The sequence below is a fragment of the Papaver somniferum genome, chromosome 5 (genome assembly GCF_003573695.1).
Source record: "Papaver somniferum cultivar HN1 chromosome 5, ASM357369v1, whole genome shotgun sequence".
Classification (NCBI taxonomy): Eukaryota; Viridiplantae; Streptophyta; class Magnoliopsida; order Ranunculales; family Papaveraceae; genus Papaver; species Papaver somniferum.
The window spans coordinates 209,947,062-209,970,993 of record NC_039362.1 but is presented as its reverse complement, the minus strand read 5'-3'; the positions used below and the strand labels follow the sequence as shown (position 1 = coordinate 209,970,993).

Here is a 23,932-nt window from a genome sequence, read left to right as displayed (position 1 = left end):
TAGTGGGGTAAAAGTGCAATGCAAAATCATATCAAAATTTGGGCTTAAAAATAGTTAAATTTAGAATGAGTTTTTGTGCACTACTAAAAATGGAGGGGGACGATTCTTTATTTTTTGAGCGGATGTTTGAAGTAATTTTGGATTACCTCATATCTATTTTTTTTAATACCAAATTTGTTCTTGGTAATAAAATTAGTTAGTGTATTGATTAGTGAGTTAATTAATGGTTACTGAGATTAAATTATTAATTTGATTTTTTTCAAAAGAAGAATTATTCCGAGGGAGAAGAAGAAGATGAAGATGATAATGAAGATGAGGGTTTTGGAAGAAAAAAAGTTAGATCTTTTTCTTTAAGAGCCACAACAAGATTATGATGTTTTGAGTACTCACTGATACTTCAAATTTAGTTAATGGTGCTTGAATTGGCCAAAATATTCCTAAAAATGAATAATTTACAAATTGATTTTAGTTTGGTTAACAAAGTCCGGTTACGACATTTGAAGAACAGGTAGCCGAACTCATCTGCAAGTGTAGTTCGTCTAATGTTTCTAAAAACAAAGGTAGCCGAAATCAGCTTTAATGGAGCTTTTTCTTTCAGAGAAAAGTTCGGTTAGGAGAAAAAAATTGCGACGTAACTGAACTAAAAGTTCGGCTGTGAAAATAAAATAAAGAAATTAGCGAGTAACCGAACTCAAATATATAGGTGTTCAGAGAAAAGTTCAGTTAGGAGAAAAAATTGCGACGTAACCGAACTAAAATTTCGGTTAGGAAAAAAATTGCGACGTAACCAAACTTTTCTCTGAAAGAAAAACCTCCATTAAAGTTGAGTTCAGCTAGTTCGACAAAGTTTTTCAGATAATTTCTAGCCGAACTTTTCTCTGTAACTTCCATTTTCAACACATTTTGATGATTACTTGTCATTTTTTTCCAACCAAAAACGAATGACAAATAATGAGTTTGTTATAATTTTGATTTTATTTTGTTAATAATTTAAATTAAGTTATATATAGAGGTGGTTGTGGTGGTGGTTCGAGGTGGTCGGTGGTGGTGAGCTGTGGTATGATGGGAGGAGGTGGTTATATATATAGGTGGTGGTGATGGGAGGAGGTGGTTAAACATATATAGGTTAGTCATTTCCACAATTTATGATGCCCTTTGTAATTATAGGGTAGATATTTTATCACTTAATAGTAGAGCTGTCAATATCTGACCCGGCCCGCAGGTTGGCCCTAATCTGGCTTGTTTCAACCCGGACAGGCTTGGCTTGTTGGATAAACGGGCCGGGTTAGGGTTGTTATGTCTGGCCCTAGTAGAAAACAAACCGGGTTAGGGTTAACCCGCGAGTTACCCGCCAACCCGTTATTTTCATTATGATTTTTTTGAAAATTTACCATTGGTTTCCCTAGATCATACATGTATTTCATCTAATTTATTCTTAAAAGACTTAATATGATCAATAATTATGACAATTATGTTCAAATTTACACAAATTCTCATATTTAGATTAGATCTAAAAAGAATTTTCGTTTTTACAATCATATACAATTAACATATTGATCAAAAAAGTTTATGAACAAATCCATAATCATTCACATATATATTATTAAAGTAAGTAAAACCCAAGATCGAATCTAATAAATCATATAATCAATCAAGATCTTGATTCATTATCACTAAACCGTGTCTGCTATACATAAATATATAAACACATATTTGTTTTTGGTAATATAATTATAGAAAAGCAAGATGGATCATTTACTTAAGGAAGAGAGAAACATGGGTATGGACCTGCATCAAGGATAACACTAGAAGACTAGAGGAAAAGTTGAATTCATTTGTTTTGGTTTAGACGAACAAAGCCAGAAATAAAAGAAAGAAGGAAAAAAGACGAAGAACACAATGGAATGAAAGAGACGGTGATGTGGAAGTAAAATTGAGAAAAGAAATTTGTCGTAGGGTTTTATGTAAAATCTGTTGGTAAATTTCATTAGCGGCCAACTTTCAAGTTTGGTCGTGTAGTCCAGTGGTCGGTTAGTTAATGATACCTCTTTGAGCTAGGTTCGAAACTCACATACAACAGACTTATTTTTATTAACGATAAAATTATTATTTTTTATTTAAATAGATAACTGACTAGTCAACCCGTAATCCGCCAAGCCAACCCGTTTCGGGCTAGGATTGGGATTTTAAGCTTGTTTGTGAATAGTATTAGGGTTAGGATTGATCCTAACCCGTCTACGGCTTGTCAAGTTAGGGCCGGGTTGACCCTAGCTTGCCCCGTTGACAGCGCTACTTAGCAGTCCCCATAATTTTTGAATAGCCACCAAAAAAAATGGTTCTTAATTTAAGGCTAACAGTATTTATGAAAATGGGCCTATACTTGAATAGCCCAACAGAAAACGTCTTCGCCTCGTTTTTGTACTTCCGAGCCGTATAGTAACATTCTTTCTCCGTCTCTCACGTTCTTTTTTGTACTTCCTTTTAGTACTTCCGCCAATAAACAGAATGGCAGTTAAATACAATGTGTAAACAGCATGTAATTCATTTTTTAACGTGTTGATCATTAGCGTATTACCAAATGTCCTTTCCAGGTTTACTAATATCCAAAATTTTTATCTAATTTAATTTAAGAAGGATGTCACATTCATCTTGCGACGACGACGTGGGAGCTTATATGACATGAAAAGAAGTGCAGACTTTTTGTTGAAAAGATCTCCTAATGCTGTTGAGCCTTTTATAGTAGATTGGCGGGCAGAGGGTGCAGTTACTCCAGTCATGTGTCAAAAAAAAGTTGGTACTTGTTGGGCTTGTGCAGCTGTATCTGTATCTGCAGTTGAAAGTAAGCAGTTTCTTACTTATGTATGGTCATCTAATCCCATTATCTGTCCAGCAAGTGGTAGATTGTGCAACTATAGATGGATGCAATGGATCAAATGATCAATGATATATAGGCTTATCAAGTTTCATGGGATTTGTTCGGCTGAATATTATCCTTATGTTGCTAAGTCTCAGTCCTGTGAACTTGGAAAGAAATCAATAGTATGGATTAAGGGTTATGTCTATGTTCCAATAGAAGCTATGGAGATAATTAAGGCTGTTAGCAAACAACCTTTATTTGCTTGCCTCATTCCAGAGGTTGCTTGTCATCCAGGTTATTACAGGTATGGTGGAGGTCTGTATTATGGTGGAGACAAGAATGTACCTATAGACGCGAATCACTAAAGACACCCATCATTCGGATAAGGGCATCCCCAAGACACCCCAGCTATTAAAGGCGCCCAACTTTTGGTGGTGGTGATGGGAGGAGGTGGTTAAACATATATAGGTTAGTCATTTCCACCATTTATGATGCCCTTTATGATTATATGTAGATATTTTATTACTCGGTACTCCCCATAATTTTTGAATAGCCACCAAAAAAAATGGTTCTTAATTTAAGGCTAACCGTATTTATGAAAATGGGCCTATACTCGAATAGCCCAACAGAAAACGTCTTCGCTTCGTTTTTGTACTTCCGAGCCGTATAGTAACATTCTTTCTCCGTCTCTCACGTTCTTTTTTGTACTTCCTTTTGGTACTTCCACCAATAAAATTTCTAGAAGCTTCACAGAATCACGATTGAGCTCGAACTCTTGCAATTGAAGAAGATGATGACGATAATTCGGTCGGTTTATGCAATTGAAGATGAAGTTAATCGATATAATTAACCTAATTTTTGAACGGTGATTACGAAGATGATGGTTAACAGCTGATCAGAATCGAAAAATCACAGATACTCTCACTTTTGAATTGATATATTTAGGTAACTATATTATGAACACCACCACCAAATCTCTGTGTGAACCCAGATAGGAGGTTGAAGAAAAAAGAAAACTTCTTTTTTTCCCTGTATCTTTTGCTTATGAACTTAGACATCGGAAGTTTGATCAGAGGTCTTGATTTTGAGGGGAAACAAATCATGGAGTTTAGGGTTGTGTAATGATGTAGGTTAGTTTCTCACGGGAGTATTGTTCACCCTAACGGTGTTACCTAACGTTTAATTAAGTATTTGATGTAAAGTGAGTGTAACAAATGAATTAGGTGTAAATTCTGACAAAAATGTTGTCTACCACCTTTTTACGAAGGGTGTTACTAACGGCCGGTTAAATACAATGTGTAAACAGAATGTAATTCATTTTTTAACGTGTTGATCAATAGCGTATTACCAAGTGTCTTTTCCAGATTTACTGCTATCCAAAAATTTTATCTAATTTAATTTAAGAAGGGTGTCACATTCATCTTGCGACGACGACGTGGGAGCTTTTAAAGGTGGAAGGATATGTATCATTTTATTTCCGCACCAACGAACCCAACGTTGGATGCACCATAACCTTGCCATATCCCTGATGGTTTACAATCTAGGTTAACCAATTAGGTACAAGTTAGTGAGTTTTTAGCATATGGATACAACAAAGATCTCAACGGCTGTAGAGTGGAGGATTTTAAAGATGATGCAGCCCTTATAACTGGGAACAACATTCTATAGCATCTGTCTGTACTCGGATTTCATTGCAGTCAACCATATAATTCCTTTTTGTGAGTAGAACAAGTTTTGTGCTGCGTCAAGAACCGGTGGCTTTCGCTAGCTCTCAAGACTTCCGAACATGTCAGAAGAATCGGAATCAAACAGCTCATTCTCGGCATATAATGCAGAACCCATGTTTGCGTAAACAACTAACTATCTCAATACGTAGCTGTTAATTCTTTATTAAGTACAGATTTATGTAACTACAAGATTTATGCTGCACGGGTATGGGTTCTGTTCTTTCAGATGAGTCGCCTCTGCAAGAATCTGAAAGGAGAATTTTTCATGTCAGGACCAGCTGATTGTTATTGATCAAAGGTAACTAGCCATCAAAAACTGAATGAAAAATTGATTCAGTAAAAGTACTGTTACCTCAAATCCCATCTTCATGTACAGTGCCAGTGCTGGTTTGTTATCCCGACAGACATTAAGAATACCTGCTTTATACCTGCAACATCAAATTCAAGATTATTGGTTGCATTAGTTTTCCTCCTTGCAGCTAAGCGTGCAATTTGGATGACTGAAAGAGAAGTCAATCAGCAGTCAAAGGACGGAGGGATGGATAGTTTTACCATCTTCTTTTGCAGTTTCAATTGCAAACTTCAGCATGCTGCTTCCAACAACTTGTTAACATGCCAATTCGGTTACGTTCGAGATTATGCCATAATTCTGTGATCCTCTTTTTTTGAAGGTGCTAAACACATTCATAGGCATCCGAAGTTCCAGGAAAATCAATGGATTCAAATCTTAGGTGATTCTTAACATCAAATTGCCAACTTAAATTAGAAAATTATCCAAGTACGTATAATGCACCCCAGGATAAGCCCCCCCTGTAACAGGTACTTGACACGAAAATCCAGAGTTCCGAAGACTTTTTAAGCATGGCATTAAGCACATTCTCACCTTGCTTTCTTACAGCATTAATGCACATGGACGGTTTTTAGTCGTACATTGCCATATTATCACATTAAACTCCTGCATCGACAGTAAGCCAATAAGCAGCTGTATCATTCTCATGTGATGCATTTACTAATTTTCAGTAGTGTAAGTGTAGTTTTACCTGCTTGGCGTATTGCTTTACAAACTGGCTGTGTGATGGATCTTCATAAACTCCTCCTGCTTTCAACCATGCTTGATGCCTATTCAGAACATCCTGCCTGATCAGATTCACAGAGAAATGCATGACCATATAGCAAGGTTCATCAAGAATTCAAAGAATGAATTCAGAATAGAATTAACACAATGAACTCACATTGTTACAGCAGAATGTTGAAGAAAATGCAAGAACTAGGGATTGAATTCCCTGTGGTGTCAAATGAACCAAACCCAACTAAGAATTTATGCGACGTTAAAAACCCATCTTACAGGATTCAGAATTAAATGAGCCAAATTGGTTACAGGCCAATAATTGAAAGCATTTTCACCTTCTTTTTTTTCTTCTATGATTCTCTCATTTTCTCACCCACCGGTGGTGAGATCTGAGCACCTACGTGGTCAACCGTTTGGATTATAAGGAATGTACACACAATTAACGCACAGTTGAATACAGAAATAAAAAAGAACCCATCAATTTTAGTTTTTATTAAATACTTACACTTATACATAGAAATACAATTATGCTTGGATCTTTTATACGATTACATTCTTGTACAGCAAAGAATTACAGAACTTCGCTTTGTCAAACTAACAAAGAAGATAACTAAGTCAAAAGAATCTTAACAAAGTTGCAAACAAGCACAAGGTGGTGCTACTGCAGGAGCGCAGTGGAGAATTTAAGATAATTGAGAGGAAAAATCATAGTGTGAAAATGTTTTGTGTTGATGATTAACACGTCTGCTACCATGGGATTATGTTGTTGGTGCGTAATGAAGGAGGAGGCGCTTCCTGTTGCTTGTTCTTGGGTTAGGGTTTGTTTCAGAAGATGGAGGCGGAAATAGAAGGATGGAAAAGAAAACTCTGCTACTTATAATTCTACCAAGTCAGTTTAGGGTTCATTTCTTATTGTTATTATTTGATCCAACGGTCCTAAAGTGGATACAACATGTAGTTGTCTTGTTCCTTTATCAAACTGGCATGGGGTGATTTCATTGTAGCTGCGGCCAAATTGTTTGTTCCAGCCACCAATATGTGACAGAATATGTTCAGAACTACCAAATTGTATTGCTGAGTTAGGGTTAAGAAGATGTCACCTCTACCAGCCAATACTGCTCATGTAAACCCAGATTTACTTCTGTGACCACAACCAGCAACCATGGTTTTACCCATACAAGTTGATACTGGATTCCTCTCATCTGAAATTTTCAACTGAAATCCCACACAAGAATCAATAATAACAAACACCATAAGACTGACAGAAACCTTTGTAACAGGGTTGAACTTTTGAGGGATTAGTGAACTACAGAACAAGAATTTTCTGAAGCGGAACTGGCATAAAGCTGTGGAATGATCATCACTGCCGAATTTCATAATTAATTCAATAACATCTAACCCTAGACCGTTTAGTCTATCGATTATGGCTCAGAAATTCAACCATTTTTACATAGATTACTCTCAGAAGCACGGTATATTGTAGGCATAGCTAATTTTATGATCAAAGACTAAAACATAAAACATGTACTCATAATCTAACACAAATTCGGATTCAATAGGAACCAGACCGAGTTTCATTTGACTCTATGACTGAGCAAACCTAAATAGATTATTTGATTAGTGATATCTTTGTGTTTTCTGAGCAAGATCAACAAGTGTGTGGTGTCATTTAAACAGTGGAAGAAAAACATAGATGCATTCTTTGGCAACTATGCTCATTCAAGAATAGCTAAAAAGCAATTTGTTAAAAAAATGCGTTCATGTTTCTTGTACGACTGTGTAGTCAAGCCCATAAAAGCAGTATTCAGGATAAGTTTCACCTTGTACAGTTATATCACGATATGGTTTAAATCGTGATACAGAATCACAGATACAACTTTGAATACCATCAAAGTCGTGCAGATCAAACGGAACAAAATGCTAATGTGATTCACGGCTAGAAATATATCTTGGATGAGGAGAAGAGTCGTGAGAGATCTGGAGTCAGAATGTCTGTTTGCTTGGTGTTAAAGTTCAACTGTTGGAAAAACTCAAGTTAAAATGACTTGTATTTCACAAAAGAAATTAACAAGTCATAAACTAGAAACGGGGAAGATTTCGACAATGGTTTAAAGTGCTTGAAAGGCCCTAGGTTCAAACAAGTACGAGGTCATGTGGTTGTTCCAACTCCTAGTTCATGTACTAGTGAGCAGCAATATACAATCGTCAATTGATAAAGAAGTCCAATATTGCGTGTATTTCTCATTGATTTTAACGAAAAGAACCTTGTTTCACTTTAACCAATGCAGCATGCAAATAACTAAATAAGTAATGAAACAAAGCGGGTACCAAATTATCAGCCATGTACCAGTAAAGAGAAAGGAAAGCAAAGTTGAGATTTTTTACACTTACAGAACCAAATGTCTCTAGAGAAAGACTCCCCAGATGTTGTGACAGCATTCAAGATTTAGGTTTGCTATTCGAGAAATATCAAGTCCTCCATCAATGAGCTTCCTCTCTCTTTCTTCAATTGGAACCTCATCAAACATTCATAATTTTGAACCTTGAGCCAACAAAGCCGCTAACACCTAAATAAGTGAACATAAATTATCAAACCATAATTTGGTATTTTCATAAAAAAGAACTAGCAGAAAGCAGAACCATATACATTTTTAAGACATGAATCTGGTGGAATAAAGAGCTGAATAAATACAAAATTACCACAGAACAGCATCTTCTCTGGATATTTTGGAGAGGTAAAAATCTTAAGGAAAAATCAGAAAAGACAGACAAGACGCGCGGGCAATTAATATCTTATCAAGACAACATAGAATAGAGAAGTAAACAGTTCATGAGCATCAAGCGAAAGCAAATTATAGAACTCTAAGTTCTCCTTTTCGGCGTCAAGACATTTAGTCTCAATTCATAATTTCCCCCTTCATTTTAATGAGCAATTTCACTCTTATACGTATGACCACAGACTACATCCACCATTAGTAACTGGCTCAACAATGGAGCCTCAAGTATGCTAAGACGCCAACTGAGCTACTGACAATATAATTGAGGAAATCTTCCAATTAACACTAGCTCAACTAAGTACATCTGGTTTATAATGCCAGTTCTGGTATATTATCGACGGACAAGTAAGTATACCTGCTTTACACCTCCTGTCACATCAAATTCAAGATAATCGGTTGCATTAGTTTTCCTCCTTGCAGCAAAGCGTGCAATTTGGATAACTAGAAGAGAACTTAAGCAGTCAAAGGAAGGAGGGACGGATAGTCTTACCGTCTTCTTTTGCAGTTTTAATTGCAAACTTCAGCATGCTGCTTCCAACAACTTGTTGACCTGCAATTTCGGTAACAGTAGCGTACGAGATAATGCCATATTTCTGTCATCCTCTTCTTTTGAAGGTGCTAAACATATTCACAGGCTTCCAAAGTTCCTGAGCAATCAATGGATTCAAATCTTAGGTGATTCTCAACATCAAATTGCTAACTTAAATTAGAAAATTATCCAACTGCGTATGATGCATGCACCTCGGGATAAGTCTCCCCCTGTAACAAGTACTTGACACGAAAATCCAGAGTTCCAATGACATTTTTAAGCAGGAAATAAACACATCCTGGCCTTCTTTTCTTACAGCAATAATGGACATGAACGGTTCTAAATAACGTGTCGTACATCGCCTTATTATCACATTAAACTCCTGCATCGACGGTAAGCTAATAAGCAGCTGTACCATTCTCATGTGATGCATTTACTAATTTTCAGTAGCATAAGTGTAGCTGTACCTGCTCGGCATATTACTTTACGAAACTGGTCGTGCGATGGATCTTCATAAAGTCCCTCTGCTTCAACCATGCTGATGCCTACTCAAAAAACAACCCAAATTAAACCCACCTTCCAAATTTAATTCGAAAAAACAATTTTAAAGCAGAATTTCAAATTCCTGAAAATCACCCAAAACTCTTCATCAAGTTTGGCTTCTCCAACCACCCAAAACTCCGCCTACTTAACTCAACTGTTGGTGTGAAATTTATTGATGGACAAGGATAAACTGACAGTGCAGTTTCATACTCAAACTAGCAAATTCTAAAAATTGATACAAGTAACTGCAACACTAACAAAATCAGTATCATAACACTAGAAGAAAATATGGATCCCTAAAATTACCTACCAGATAATGTAAGAAGCATTCCCTACTACTGGCAAAGTTGAACGAAGTAAGTCACTAATGTAGATAAACAAAATGTAGACATCACTGATTAAGGACGAGTCACTAACAAAATGTGCAATCAACAAAGGAATACACCTTAACCCAATACATAAAAAAACACTACTATAAAGTTGGACTGATGATATAAAGATGGAATAAAAGTAACTTATAATACACAGCTCACAAAGACAGTGTCGGTAGCAATTAGGTTCACAAAAAGGTTACTAGTTATCCAATCTCAAAACGAAAATCTCAAAAGTCTAAAAAAATACTAGAAAACTCAACAAACATTACCAGTTTATAAGTGTGCATTCAGGGTTCCGATCCTCTATATTTGCTTGAGATATTGATCAAGGCTCTCTGTCTCCTTCAACTGACTCCATTGTTTCTGTATCTTGTTCCCCTAATTCTTTCAATGAAACTAAGCTGTTCTTGTGAGGGATAACTAAACATCTCCTGAGTTCCACAAGCCTTTTTGATTCTGAAGCTTTTGTGCCATAACTGTCCAGATGATACCAATGTAAGTTAAAAGCACCGTAACTCTTCACAACTGCCAATAATCTGCTTTTGTCAATCTTAAACTCTTTACTCCAACCCCCTCCGATGCCATGATCATCATCCTTCGTTTTTAATAGCCATAAGTCATGAAGTTTGTCATCTTCAACATTAATAGTAAAATACAGAAACCCATCCAAAACCCCTATGTGACAGCGAAACCAATCACTATTTGGTGGCAAAGGAGGTGGTGAAAGATGTTCACGAATTTTTTCCTCAACAAAATCGAAGCCACAGATCATTTTTAAATTATCATCCATCCAGTAAACAGCTTCATTGGCAAAGGTACAGTGTATATAAGAGACGCGGTATGCATAATTGAACTCATCAAGTTTTCTCCATCCACTGCCAGAGCCTAGAGTGTATATGTGCACTTTCCAAGGGACCGAATATATTCTTAAAACTTTGTACCCATTTGTTGAAGAAACATAGCAGAATCCGCTGATCCAACATAAAACCCATATTATCCATAATAATTTCTGGAAGCATCACATATTCCCTAGTGATAGGGTTACAGATACAAACAGATCGTGGTTTAACAAGACAGATCAAACCTTGGCATGAACCAATAAACCTAAATCTCTTAAATGGAGGGGTAAAATTCATCCTTCTGATTCTCTCGACAGGTGTTGTTGACTCATTATTCTCATTAGATTCAAGATAGTAAAAAAATCTCATCATTAGTCAAACTAAGAAAACTCAGATTACCAGAATCATCACCAGTAGAATCATTATGACGATGTAAGTGCATCTTGTAGAACGATGGATGATGAGAAACAATATTATTCCAACTTGTGCATACCGATTTGCACCCCAGAATACATTCAGCAGGTAAGCGGGTTAAAATGTTCAATGTAATATTTATAGGTAGAATCTTGAAGCAATCCATGGAAGAAAAGTAAAATAAAGTGAGAATAGATTCGGGTATAACAAGAATGGATTGTTATCTTCGCACACGCATTGTGTATTTTGGCAGCCATATCCATATAGGTGCGCCAGACAGACCACGCTGCACAATGTATCGGTCAATTTGAGAATAATTAGCAAATTTATACCTAATTGACATCTTCCAAAATTTACTTTTACCATTTACTGACAAGTCTATAAAGATTATACACCCAGAGAGAATTGAAATAGATGGTGATTGCTACATCGATCAGCTGATGATCAGAAGTCTAATCCACATACGTTGGAATGGTTGTTAAAGGCTAATTCTCTATAGTTAAAATATAATAATTGTTAGTTGTAGCCTGTTTGGATGTTTATGCAGAAATCATTTTATGACTTCTAGTAATCAAAACGTTAGTAGTAAAAAAGTTAACATTTTGTGAAGCTTCTGCCCGTAGTCTTATGGGAGTTGGGCTTCAGAGATGACCTTTGTAGTAGCAATTCCAGCCCCATATGAGAAGATCCAACTTCCGAGCACTTCAAAATATTTTATGCTCATACAATACAGGAGGGTCTCTCAGCAGCATTCTTAATCTTAGCAATGATTGCCCCTTGTTAGTTGCTGACAATGACATCGGAAGCAACCTAGCACCTTCATGCTTTATCTCTATCATCCTGTCGCATCCCGTTTCACCCTGAAACCATTACCATTCCCACCTACCATAACAAAATGCACTGCAAACTTTTAAGAACTGGTTGCTTTTGCTCGCTCTCAAGGCTTCCGACCATATCAGACAAATTGGATATGAGCAACTCAAACAGCTCATTCTCGGCATAGAATGCAGAGTAACTAACAATCTCGATAACTATTCCCCTGATAACTATTCCTATATTTGAATATTTGCCACACTTGTTTATATGGACTTTACAATGAACGGTTCCGTATGTACCATTTTTTTATGCTAGGTCTCACTGAATACTATTGTCAGAACTTTACATTTCGAACAAAACCTTTGTTAGTTTTCAAGAATGAGTAAAATGTAACCACAGATTTATGCTGCAGAGGTATAGGTTATGTTCTTCCAGATGAGGAGTCGCCTCTGCAAGTATCTGAAAGGAGAATTTTTCATGTCAGGACCAGTTCATTGTTATTGATCAAAAGCAACTAACCATCAGAAACTGAATCAAAAAAAGATAAAAAAAAAAAAAAAAAGGTATTATTACCTCAAATCCCATCTTTCTGTACAGTGCCAATGGTGGTTTCCTAGCGTGCAATTTAGATGACTGGAAGAGAACTTAAGCAGTCAAAGGACGGAGGGATGGATAGTCTTACCATCTTCTTTTGCAGATTCAAACTTCAGCATGCTGCTTCAAACACCTTGTTGACTTCGGTTACAGTTACACTCGAGATTATGCCATATTTCTGTGATCCTCTTTCTTTGAAGGTGCTAAATGAACTCACAGGCTTCCAAAGTTCCTGCGCAATCAAGGACAAATCTTAGGTGATTCTCAACATCAAATTGCTAAATTAAATTAAAAAATTACCCAAGTACGTATAATGCACCTCAGGATATGTCTCCCCCTGTGACAGGTACTTGCCACGAAAATCCAGTGTTCCAATGACATTTTTAAGCATGGCAATAAGCACACTATCGCCTTCCTTTCCTGCAGCAATAATGCACATGGACGGTTTTTAAATAATGTGTCGTGCATTGCCATATTATCACATTAAACTCCTGCATCGACAGTAAGCCAATAAGCAGCTGTACCATTCTCATGTGATGCATTACTAATTTTCAGTAGTGGTAAGTGTAGTTTTACCTGCTTGGCGTATTGCTTTAAGAACTGGTTGTGTGATGGATCTTCATAAAGTCCTTGTGCTTCAACCTGCTGATGCCTACTCAAAAAACAACCCAAATAAAACCCACCTTCAAAATCTAATTCGAAAAAAAACAATTTTAAAGCAGAATTTCAAATTACTGAAAATTACCCAAAACTCTTCATCAAGTTTGGCTTCTCCAACCATATACTCTCCATTATCCGACGATTGCAATAAAAAAAATACAAAAAATACATCAGTAAGCGGAACATGATAATGGCAGAACAAGAATAATCACTATATAAATTCGAGAATAGATAAAATGGAGCATTTTTAAATCACAAAGAATTATCAAGGTTTAAGACTCACACATCAAGGAACTATGACAAAAGCATATGTACTAACAAAAGCATATTAATTACCAACTTGCCCCATCAGAGTAACTATGACAAAAGAGCCTCACTTGGATGTTAAACCCATAGCTTCTGTTAAGTAATCATCACTAGGGCACAGTTCAAAACGATACTTGACGACTTACTAAACCTGATACATGTCATACAAAAACTCTTCCCTCGGTAAACAAAGTTTGAATTGTTCATAACCAGAAAAGAACAGGTGAAAGTCTACCTATCTTTGACAGTGTTGAGACGAAAACATAACCTAACCAAACATAGCCAACTAGAATATTGGCAACAGGGAAAAAGAGGAAACCAAATGTAATTGATAGCCTCAGCAAAGCTGCCCGTCTATCTGTGTCTCATCAGATCACAGAAACTCAACCAGGACTAGTATGTGTTCAGAAACAAAGATATTGCCAACAAATAAGACTAGACAAACTATCTAAAATAATTTTTCCCAAAAATCATATAGAATAGCCAAGTAAAATATTGGCAACAGGGAAAAAGAGGAAATCAAATGAATATTGATGACCTCGGCAAAGTTTCACCTCTACCAAAAAGTCATAAGATCTAATAAACACATCCAGTACGCTTTTGTGTATATTATTTGGCTACAAAACACCAGGATCAATGACCAAAACATTGATGACACCAGATATCACAGCATACCCAAGCAATATGTATAAGCAACAGGGAAAAAGAGGAAACCAAATAGTTATTGATGACCTCGGCGGAAAGGGAGAAAACAATATGAGGCACTAAAGTATACATCAGTCGTGAAATTCTTTGTAGAAAAATATAGTAACACAAGTTTCTCAGCTAAAATATTCACTATGTACAGATGTTGGACAACAAATACGTATTTCATTGTCCCCAAAAAAACAAATCATAGCCAGATCAATATAGGCAACAGGGAAAAAGAGGAAATCAATACATTATCCTGATCACCTCGGCAAAGTTGCCTTTATATGTAAAGCACACAATAAACTAGAACAAAAAACACATTGTGGTTCGTCTATCAGGATAACTATGACATAAAAGCTTCATTTGGAAATTCATCCATGGCTAAGATCTGTGACATCACTTAGACGAATCATGAATCCCCTTGACTATATATAAACAGAAAGAAACAACCATTTAAGAGTATGAAAGTATATCCCAAATAACATGAATTATTAGCTTCTAGCTGCACAATCAGAAAATGATATCTGTTACCTTTTTGCCAGATCTAACAAGCCTCAATGTTCCTTTAGGCAATGCAAATAGTACTGAACCAAATTTCCTATATCATATAAACATTTAAACAAATAAGAACATGCGCAGAACATCCGATCTGCCTCAGATAAATGCATGAACTGAATTAAGATATTGAACCCACACTGGATCATTCTATATCTGTTATGATCTAAATTGGACACGGATTAATAAAATGTTGGGCTCTTGTCTGAGGGAGTCTTTGACAGGTACAAGATTACACGCATATTTTTGATCCAGAGATGTCTTACAAAATAAACGACTTAGAAAATCATGGTGCTTTTCTCATACAGGTCCTTGAACTTTACAGTTCAAGGCAACATTGCAAGGCTAGTTTTTGTGCCTATTTATCCTCCGATAAACCTTTGGCAACCGGCATAATAAGAGTACAGTTATGTTTATGTGATTCTTAGTCCAAAACTGATTTTTTAACTTAGGACTGTATGGAAGGAATGAAAGCATGATTTGCAAAAGGGAACGGTTGTAAGACACAATAGTCAACTACAACCTAAAGAGTTCAATCAGGGATACCTCTTTGACTTATCTATGGTTAGCCAGGTGAGGAGTACCTTGGCAGCTCGTCCTTGCCAGTACCGTCAGAAACAGTTGTTTCTCAATGTTGAAGAAAGATACCTAACTTTTAGAATGGCGAAGTCGCACTTCCACCTAAAACCACAATCAGCATAAAAAATTCTAAAATGCAGAACTAGCATCTGAAAAAAGGAAATAGTGATAGCAAGTCTCTCAAACTAAGAATCAAGGTTCTTTTTTGTGGATGATCTATTTCTCGTTCCAAGCTCTTGATTTTGGAGATTTGGCTCACTCGACGCATTTAATGTAGCCTATTCCGCGGCTCTCGCTCGACATCTTTAATCATCTATTACATGACTGATAACAATGAAAATTCCGTATTCCTAAATTTCAGTAATTGGCACATTAGGTTGATTGCAAATGTTATTCTTAATAGTTTCAAACATCCTATGATGAGTCTAGTTTCTAATAAAAACATAACATATATTTGTCGTTCTATTGATTTGTTACTCTCATTCTACCTCGCAATGCACTAAAATAATCTCATCATTCAATAAATTGAAGATCATTAGTATATCACTGAGTAAGAAATGTAATAGAACTTTCTAATAGAGGTATCAAAGAACCAAACAAAACAAGATTTCTAAGAAACCAATAATCTATCACTGCATTCCAATCAGAAATAGTAGAGTTTTCATTACCTTTGTTGACAAAATCACTGCCAAAACCTTTCAATTGGATGGAATTAGCTTCTCCTGAGTTTCTTCCTAGGTTCTCAGATTTCTCAGAGACACTTTTGATTTTCATAAACTCGTCCATTCCCACTTCTGTACCTGCTGCCGAGAATCCACGGGTTAAATCTGAGAAACTGAAGCAGAAACCCAGGAAAAAGGTTTTGACAAACTAGGGTTCAGCACCCTAAACCAATTTTTCGCCATTTAAATTGGATGGAATTAGCTTCTCTGCCTCGACCTAATCTGTGAATTTGGTTTGGACTTTGGAGTTCCGGCTTCTCTTGCTTTATAAAGAATCATTTTTTTTTTGGACCATGTTTTTTTTTTCGGTATTATGGTTTTATTTTAGGTAAGACATTAGAAATAAGTGTAGTTCATCATTTATCTATATATTTATTATAATACCTAAATTATCCTTTGTTTAATTCTGGGTATGATTAGTTAGTGTTAATAATAGCTAGTATAATGACTAAGTTAAAGATAATTAGTGAGATTAAAAAATCAGATGGGTTTTTTTTAAAAGAAATAGAATTATTGAGAGAGTAAAATATAGAAAACATGAAGAAGAAAAACATGGAAAATAATTTTTTTTTTGAGTTCATTAATCTTGAGTATTCAAGTGATGATTCAATTGATGATAGTGTTGCATCTGTAACAATAAAACAGTCAAGAAAAATGTTAGAATCAAAATGAATAATTTCTGAAAGTAAAGCAACACTCAATTGGACTGCAAACAGAGGACAGAGTCACGTGTTCAACACGTTGTCCTTAACACGATATTTGACCGGTGCGCCTCAAGAAAGAGTGATGCCAATACCCTGTGGTCAAGTTCGTATCCAGAATAAAACTGCCCGTTGCAAGCACTGTTAGCACTACAGTAATTGCCCACTCTTACGACCTCAACAACAATTGCGCACGAAATGAAAAATAAAGGACCATACGGGGGGAGAAGACGAAAAGAAGAGGATAGTAGCTCTTCTGGACACAAAACGAAATGAGAGAAAGTGATCGCTTTATATAGGGGAAAATAGAGAGAAGTCTCATAAAGGCGCATTAAAACAATTTCAATTAATTCAGATTTTTTCCAACGGTTTGAAACGTTCATGCGTCATAATCTTTGATATGAAACGTTCATGCAAATTTAAATTTGAAGTAAAAACGTTCATGCAAATTCAAGTTTGATATAAAACGTTCATGCAAATTAATGTTGATATAACGTTCATGCATAGACATAATGTCGCCCAAAGATTTATTTTGTTTGAAATCTTTTAAGTATTAGTTCAAAAATTCAAAAGAAGTTTTGCCAAAAAAGATAAGTCTTGACCCACACCGACACCCACACCCGAGCCCGGCCCGCCCGCACGGACGGACGGCGGCGGCGGCGTGCGTGCTTCGGTGCGAAGCACCGCGCGTGTGTGAAAATGTGTGATTGCACCAACTAGCTCATTGCCTAAGTCCTCTCCCTCGCACAAAAGTGCTAATGACCCAAGGGCCACTCTAATATAAAAATTTTCAATACTTATGGAGAGGTATCATCTTTAGTTTTCCCTATGTGGGACTAAAGGTTCATTCACAAATATTGAAAATGAGCTAGTGTCCTTAGTGACCAATAGATCCTAAGTTCCAATCCCACCAAGACCAAAAAACCAAACTATTTTATAAACTCATTTTCTCTAACAATCCCCCACATGAATGAAATACCGATAAAAATCAGAAAACGGAAAGCGAGAAATACCACTTAGGCAAGAGGTGTCCCTGAGGTCTTGAACCTTTGCTTAGTGAGAAATTGCCGGAACTACTTGATGGACAGTGAACGCGATGTCTTGAACTATCATCGTTTGGTGTAATCCGCGATAATAACCACGTGTGATATTTCTCTAGGTGCTGTCGAGTTCGTGCCGTTGTGTCCTTTTTGGTCCTGGACAAATCTCGTTTCTCCGAATGCTCTAGAGAATCAGCTCTTTTCTCATAGGAAGCGACCCACTTCCACATTCAGATAGGTGAGTTCTATCAAGAGTGTTTACTGCTACACCCCACTTCAATCTAAAATTGAAACTATAGAACTCATTAAGACTTAATAGAAAGTCATCCTCACATGCAGTCACACTATCACGTCTACACCATAGGAAAGGGGCAGAGAATGAATTCTCTGATAGTGTTTACCTTGACCCGCCACAAATTAGTTTCTCATTCGAAACCTTGATCTTGGGATCTCCATTCAGCAAGGTTGAGTATCCTTCATGGCAAGTTTATTTAATGAGCCTAAGCCACATCCCCTTAGATGCATTACTAACTATCTCCTTGGACAAACCTTTCGTCAAAGGGTCCGCGATATTCTCCTTGGACTTAACCCAATCAATGGAAATAACGCCTTTTGAGATTAGTTGTTTTAGGGTATCGTGTCTTCTCTTTATATGTATAGACTTCCCATTATAGTAGCTGTTTTTAGCTTTAGCTATGGCATCTTGATTATCACAATGTATAGATATAGCCGGCACAGGCCTATGCCAGAGAGGAATGTCTTCTAAAAAGCATCTTAGCCAAGCGGCTTCCTCTCCTGCTTTATCTAGCGCAATAAACTCATATTCCATAGTGGATCGAGCTATGCAGGTCTGTTTTGAACTCTTCCAAGAAACAGCCCCACATGCTAGAGTGAAAACATATCCACTCGTAGACTTAGACTCCTCTGAGTCTGATATCCAGTTTGCATCACAAAATCCCTCAAGGACGGCAGGATACCTTTCATAATTCAAACAAAAGGTCAACGTGTATTTCAAATACCTCAACACTCTAAAAAGGGCATCCCAGTGTTCCTGCCCTGGATTACAAGTATACCTACTTAACCTACTCACAGCATAAGCAATGTATGGTCTAGTACAGTTCATCAAATACATCAGACTTCCTATAACTCGTGAGTATTCAAGTTGTGATACTCCATTACCTCTGTTCTTTTTGAGTTTACAACAAGGATCATACGTAGTATAAGCAGGTTTACAATCAAAATGATTGAATTTTCTAAGCACAGATTCAACATAATGAGATTGACTAAGACTATAACCGTTAGAATTTCTCATAATTTTCATCCCTAAGATTACATCTGCAGGGCCTAAGTCTTTCATGTCAAAGTTCTCATTCAGCATGTTCTTAGTGGAATTAATTACATCCATGTTTGTACCAAGTATAAGCATATCATCAACATACAGGCATACAATCACACAGGCATCATTTACAAGCTTAGTATATACACACTTGTCAGATTCATTGATTCTAAAACCACTAGAAAACATTACATGATCAAATTTTTCATGCCATTGTTTAGGTGCTTGTTTCAATCCATACAAAGATTTTTTCAATTTACAAACTTTGTTTTCACAACCTTTCACTACAAAGCCCTCAGGTTGTTCCTGTAAATTTCTTCATCTAATTCACCATGTAGACAAGCCGTCTTTACATCCATTTGATGTATTTCTAGGTTATGAACCGCGGCTATAGCAATTAACATCCTAATGGAAGTAATGCTCGTAACGGGTGAGTAAGTATCAAAGAAATCTACACCTTCCTTTTGTTTGTAGCCTTTGACTACTAACCTAGCCTTGTATTTTTGAATAGTTCCATCTATGTTACGTTTCCTCCTGAAGATCCATTTACATCCTATGGCCTTACACCCTGGAGGTAAATCTACTATCTCCCATGTATCATTTTCTTTGATGGATTCCATTTCACTAATAGAAGACTCTTTCCACCATGGAGCTTCAGAAGAAGTCATGGCTTCTCTATAAGTTTGAGGATCAGACTCTGCTAGTGTTATGAAGTCAGGTCCAAAGAAGGTTTTAGTTCTAGCCCTTTTACTCCTCCTAAGATCAAATTCTACTTCATCTTCCTCTAAAGGTAAAGTCTGACTGGTTGAAGGAACATCTAGGGGATCAACACCTCTCTTACGAGAGTCAGATTTTAAAGGAAAAACATTTTCAAAAAACACAGCATCCCTAGACTCCATAATAGTATTTACACCAATTTCAGAAACATCAGAATTCACAACCATAAATCTATATGCAGGTGTATGCTCAGGATACCCTATGAAGACACAGTCAACAGTTTTGGATCCTATTTTGGTTGCTTTAGGTTTAGGGATCTGAACCTTAGCCAAACACCCCCACACTTTAAAGTATGCTAAAGAAGGTTGTCTACCTTTCCACAATTCGTATGGAGTTTTATCTGATCCTTTAAAAGGCACTCTGTTCAGGATATAGCAGGCTGAGAGGACAGCTTCCCCCCACAAGTTCGAAGGTAATCCTGAACTAATTAACATGGCATTCATCATCTCCTTAAGGGTGCGGTTCTTACGTTCAGCTACTCCATTCGACTGAGGTGAATGAGCATGGGTAACCTCGTGTATTATGTCATGTTCTACACAGAAATCTCCTATAGGAGTTATGTACTCACCACCACGGTCGGACCTAATGGTTTTAATGGTAGTATTCAATTGGTTTTCAACTTCTAGTTTATACCTCTTAAATGCTTCTAAGGCATCATCCTTACCTCTAAGCAAATATATATGACAGTACCTAGTACAGTCGTCTATAAAAGTAACAAACCATTTCTTACCGCCTCTAGTTTGAACTGATTTCATGTCAACTAGGTCTGAGTGGATTAATTCTAAGGGTTTAGAATTTCTATGAACATTTTTGCTAAAAGGTTTTCTAGCATACTTTGATTCTACGCATATTTCACATTTGTGTTCCTTTTCCAAACTAAATTTGGGTATGCAACCCACATTGGCTAGTTTAAGCATTGATTTATAATTTACATGTCCAAGTCTACCATGCCAAACGTTCAAAGACTCACAAACATAAGCAGAAGAATCATTATTATTCATTACAGCATAGTTTACATTAAGCTTATACAGACCCTCGGTCTTATAACCCTGCCCCACATAATCCTTACCCTTAGTTACAACACATTTCCCAGATTCTATTACAATTTTAAAACCCTTATCATCTAAAACAACACAAGAAACAAGATTTTTGCAGATGTCCGGAACATGAAGAACTTCATTCAAAGTGAGAGTCTTGCCAGAAGTGAGCTTGAGCCCAACTTTGCCTTTTCCTACAACCGCAGCTGCAGATGAGTTACCCATATAGAGTTTCTCTCCTTCCCCTACCTTATTGTAGGAGGTGAACATTTCTTTGTTCCCACAGACATGTTTGGTATCCCCAGAGTCTACCCACCAGTCTCTCACATTTGTTACCAAATTTACTTCAGACAGCGTGCCAGAAAATTCATCTTTGTTGTTTTCAACCAAATTAGCATTATTTTTCTTTTTAAGGTCCTTACGGTTTCTACAGTGAACCGACATATGGCCAGGATTTCCGCAAGCATAGAAATCACCCTTAATTTTATTAATGCTAGATTTAGGTTTCTGAAACATACCTTTCTTGCCTGGAGGTTTCTTGGAGTTTTTTCGGTTCTTATCAGCATTGGAACCTTTGTGTTCAGTCACATGAACTTTGTAAGACATGTCCCTTGAAGAAGATACATTTTTGTCCTTGGAGCACAACAATTCTTCAACTTGAATTTTCTTACCCAGTTCAACCATAGTAACTTCAGCAGTTTCATGTCTCAGTTTCTTCTTGTACTCGGACCAGGAAGTAGGCAATTTCTCGATAGCAGTAGACACTTGAAAAGTTTCATCAATCACCATACCTTCCGCATCACTCTTTCTTGAGGCGTACCGGTCAAATAGCGTGTTAAGATTGTTGCGTCTGTAACAATAAAACACTCAAGAAAAATGTTAGAATCAAAATGAATAATTTCTGAAAGTAAAGCAACACTCAATTGGACTGCAAACAGAGGACAGAGTCACGTGTTCAACACGCTTTCCTTAACACGATATTTGACCGGTACGCCTCAAGAAAGAGTGATGCCAATACCCTGTGGTCAAGTTCGTATCCAGGATAAAACTGCCCGTTGCAAGCACTGTTAGCACTACAGTACTTGCCCACTCTTACGACCTCAACAACAATTGCACACGGAATGAAAAAATAAAGGACCACACAGGGGGAGAAGACGAAAAGAAGAGGATAGTAGCTCTTCTGGACACAAAACGAAATGAGAGAAAGTGATCGCTTTATATAGGAGAGAATAGAGAGAGGTCTCATAAAACAATTTCAATTAATTCAGATTTTTTCCAACGGTTTGAAACGTTCATGCGTCATAATCTTTGATATGAAACGTTCATGCAAATTTAAATTTGAAGTAAAAACGTTCATGCAAATTTAAGTTTGATATAAAACGTTCATGCAAATTAATGTTGATATAACGTTCATGCATAGACATAATGTCGCCCAAAGATTTATTTTGTTTGAAATCTTTTAAGTATTAGTTCAAAAATTCAAAAGAAGTTTTGCCAAAAAAGATAAGTCTTGACCCACACCCACACCCACACCCACACCCGAGCCCGGCCCGCACGGACGGACGGACGGCGGCGGCGGCGTGCGTGCTTCGGTGCGAAGCACCGCGCGTGTGTGAAAATGTGTGATTGCACCAACTAGCCCATTGCCTAAGTCCTCTCCCTCGCACAAAAGTGCTAATGACCCAAGGGCCACTCTAATATAAAAAATTTCAATACTTATGGAGAGGTATCATCTTTAGTTTTCCCTATGTGGGACTAAAGGTTCATTCACAAATAGTGAAAATGAGCTAGTGTCCTTAGTGACCAATATATCCTAAGTTCCAATCCCACCAAGACCAAAAAACCAAAATATTTTATAAACTCATTTTCTCTAACAGATAGCTCATCTGAATCTTCATCTCCTTCCTCTCCTAGAGTATTTGTTAATCTTCACAATGATCTGGATATGAGTTATTTCTTAGATGGTGATTGTATTCTTCCCCAAACTCAATCTCAAGATGAAAACGATGGATTTTACCAACGAAGAGCATTTGGGTATCCACCTATGCTTCAAACTTAGATAATGTTGGTTGAATTGCTCCGAACTTCCAAAAAAATGAAAAATTTTAAGTAGATTTGGGCTAGTTCGGTTACCTTATGTGAAGAACATGTAACCGAACACATCTGAAAGTGTAGTTCGGTTATTTTTTCCAAATAAGCAGGTTACCGAACTCGCTCGTTAATTGAGGTTTTTGGTCGTCCAGAATAATGTTCGGTTTGCCCGCAATGTAACCGAACTTTAGGGTCTATAAGTTCGGTTGGTTTGCAAACAATAACTAACCGAACTTCACGTCAAAATAAGATTTTACCAAGTGTACATAGTTCGGTTGGTTCGCAAACTTCATATGAACCAACTATCTAACCGAACATTACGTAACCAAATTTCAATTTTTTTGCGAACCAATCGAACAATCAGTTCGGTAACCTAATTTAATATCCTATGGAACCGAACTGTTATTCGTGTTCTTCCTTTCAGAAAGTTCGGTTAATAAACTAGGGTTTTTATCAAAACTCGTGCTAACCGAACAAGGTATTGTAACTTACATTTGAACTCTTATTTTGACGATTTCTATTCAATTAAACGAATCAAAATCAAATTAAAAGTAATGGGTTTGGTCGAAAATACCTGCGGGTCTTTCCCATGACAGTTTCAGGGTTCTTCAAGCGTCTATTGTAGATGATTATGACTTCACCTTCCGGTTCCACTTCTTTGTGAATCTCCAATGCACTTGGTTGATTTGCTAGATGTCCTAATGGGGGACCTTTTCCTGGGAGTCTTTATGTTTGCTTTCGAAGAACCATTCTTATACTCGATTGATTAATCGACGATGAAAATTTTATTAATCGACGATTAATCGATGAAGACGATGTTGAAAGAAATAAGAAGAAGAAGAGAATAAATTTATTTATTTTTCTCGTAAACAGTTTGTACGGCTAGGGTATGGGGTGGC

General features: G+C 36.8%; 1 protein-coding gene and 3 long non-coding RNA genes across 8 annotated transcripts; 1 reads left to right on the top strand and 3 right to left on the bottom strand.

Annotated features, from left to right (window-relative positions):
• Positions 1-2,679: 2,679 nt before the first annotated feature.
• On the top strand, positions 2,680-3,222 carry LOC113280677 (ervatamin-B-like). Its single transcript, XM_026529273.1, has 2 exons — positions 2,680-2,864; positions 2,952-3,222. Exons 1-2 carry the CDS (start codon positions 2,680-2,682, stop codon positions 3,220-3,222), a joined length of 456 nt encoding a protein of 151 aa, XP_026385058.1.
• A 2,173-nt stretch (positions 3,223-5,395) lies between these two features.
• LOC113278538 lies at positions 5,396-8,181 on the bottom strand. The gene is made up of 3 exons (XR_003325561.1): positions 8,045-8,181; positions 5,625-5,721; positions 5,396-5,539 (listed from the first exon to the last, which is right to left on the bottom strand). It is a non-coding gene; the product is annotated as an uncharacterized LOC113278538 (long non-coding RNA).
• An 8-nt stretch (positions 8,182-8,189) lies between these two features.
• Positions 8,190-9,481, bottom strand: LOC113278537. Of its 2 annotated transcripts, XR_003325560.1 has the most exons (5): positions 9,427-9,481; positions 9,172-9,341; positions 8,921-9,077; positions 8,786-8,799; positions 8,190-8,220 (listed from the first exon to the last, which is right to left on the bottom strand). It is a non-coding gene; the product is annotated as an uncharacterized LOC113278537 (long non-coding RNA). The 2 variants fall into 2 exon arrangements; XR_003325559.1 differs by having other exon boundaries at positions 8,921-9,341.
• Positions 9,482-11,473: 1,992 nt separating this feature from the next.
• On the bottom strand, positions 11,474-16,347 carry LOC113284502. 4 transcript variants are annotated; one of them, XR_003328198.1, is made up of 7 exons: positions 15,998-16,347; positions 15,335-15,431; positions 13,285-14,793; positions 13,116-13,191; positions 12,859-12,959; positions 12,519-12,771; positions 11,474-12,404 (listed from the first exon to the last, which is right to left on the bottom strand). It is a non-coding gene; the product is annotated as an uncharacterized LOC113284502 (long non-coding RNA). The 4 variants fall into 4 exon arrangements; XR_003328196.1 differs by having other exon boundaries at positions 13,285-15,431; XR_003328197.1 differs by lacking the exon at positions 15,335-15,431.
• Between the last annotated feature and the right edge of the window lie 7,585 nt (positions 16,348-23,932).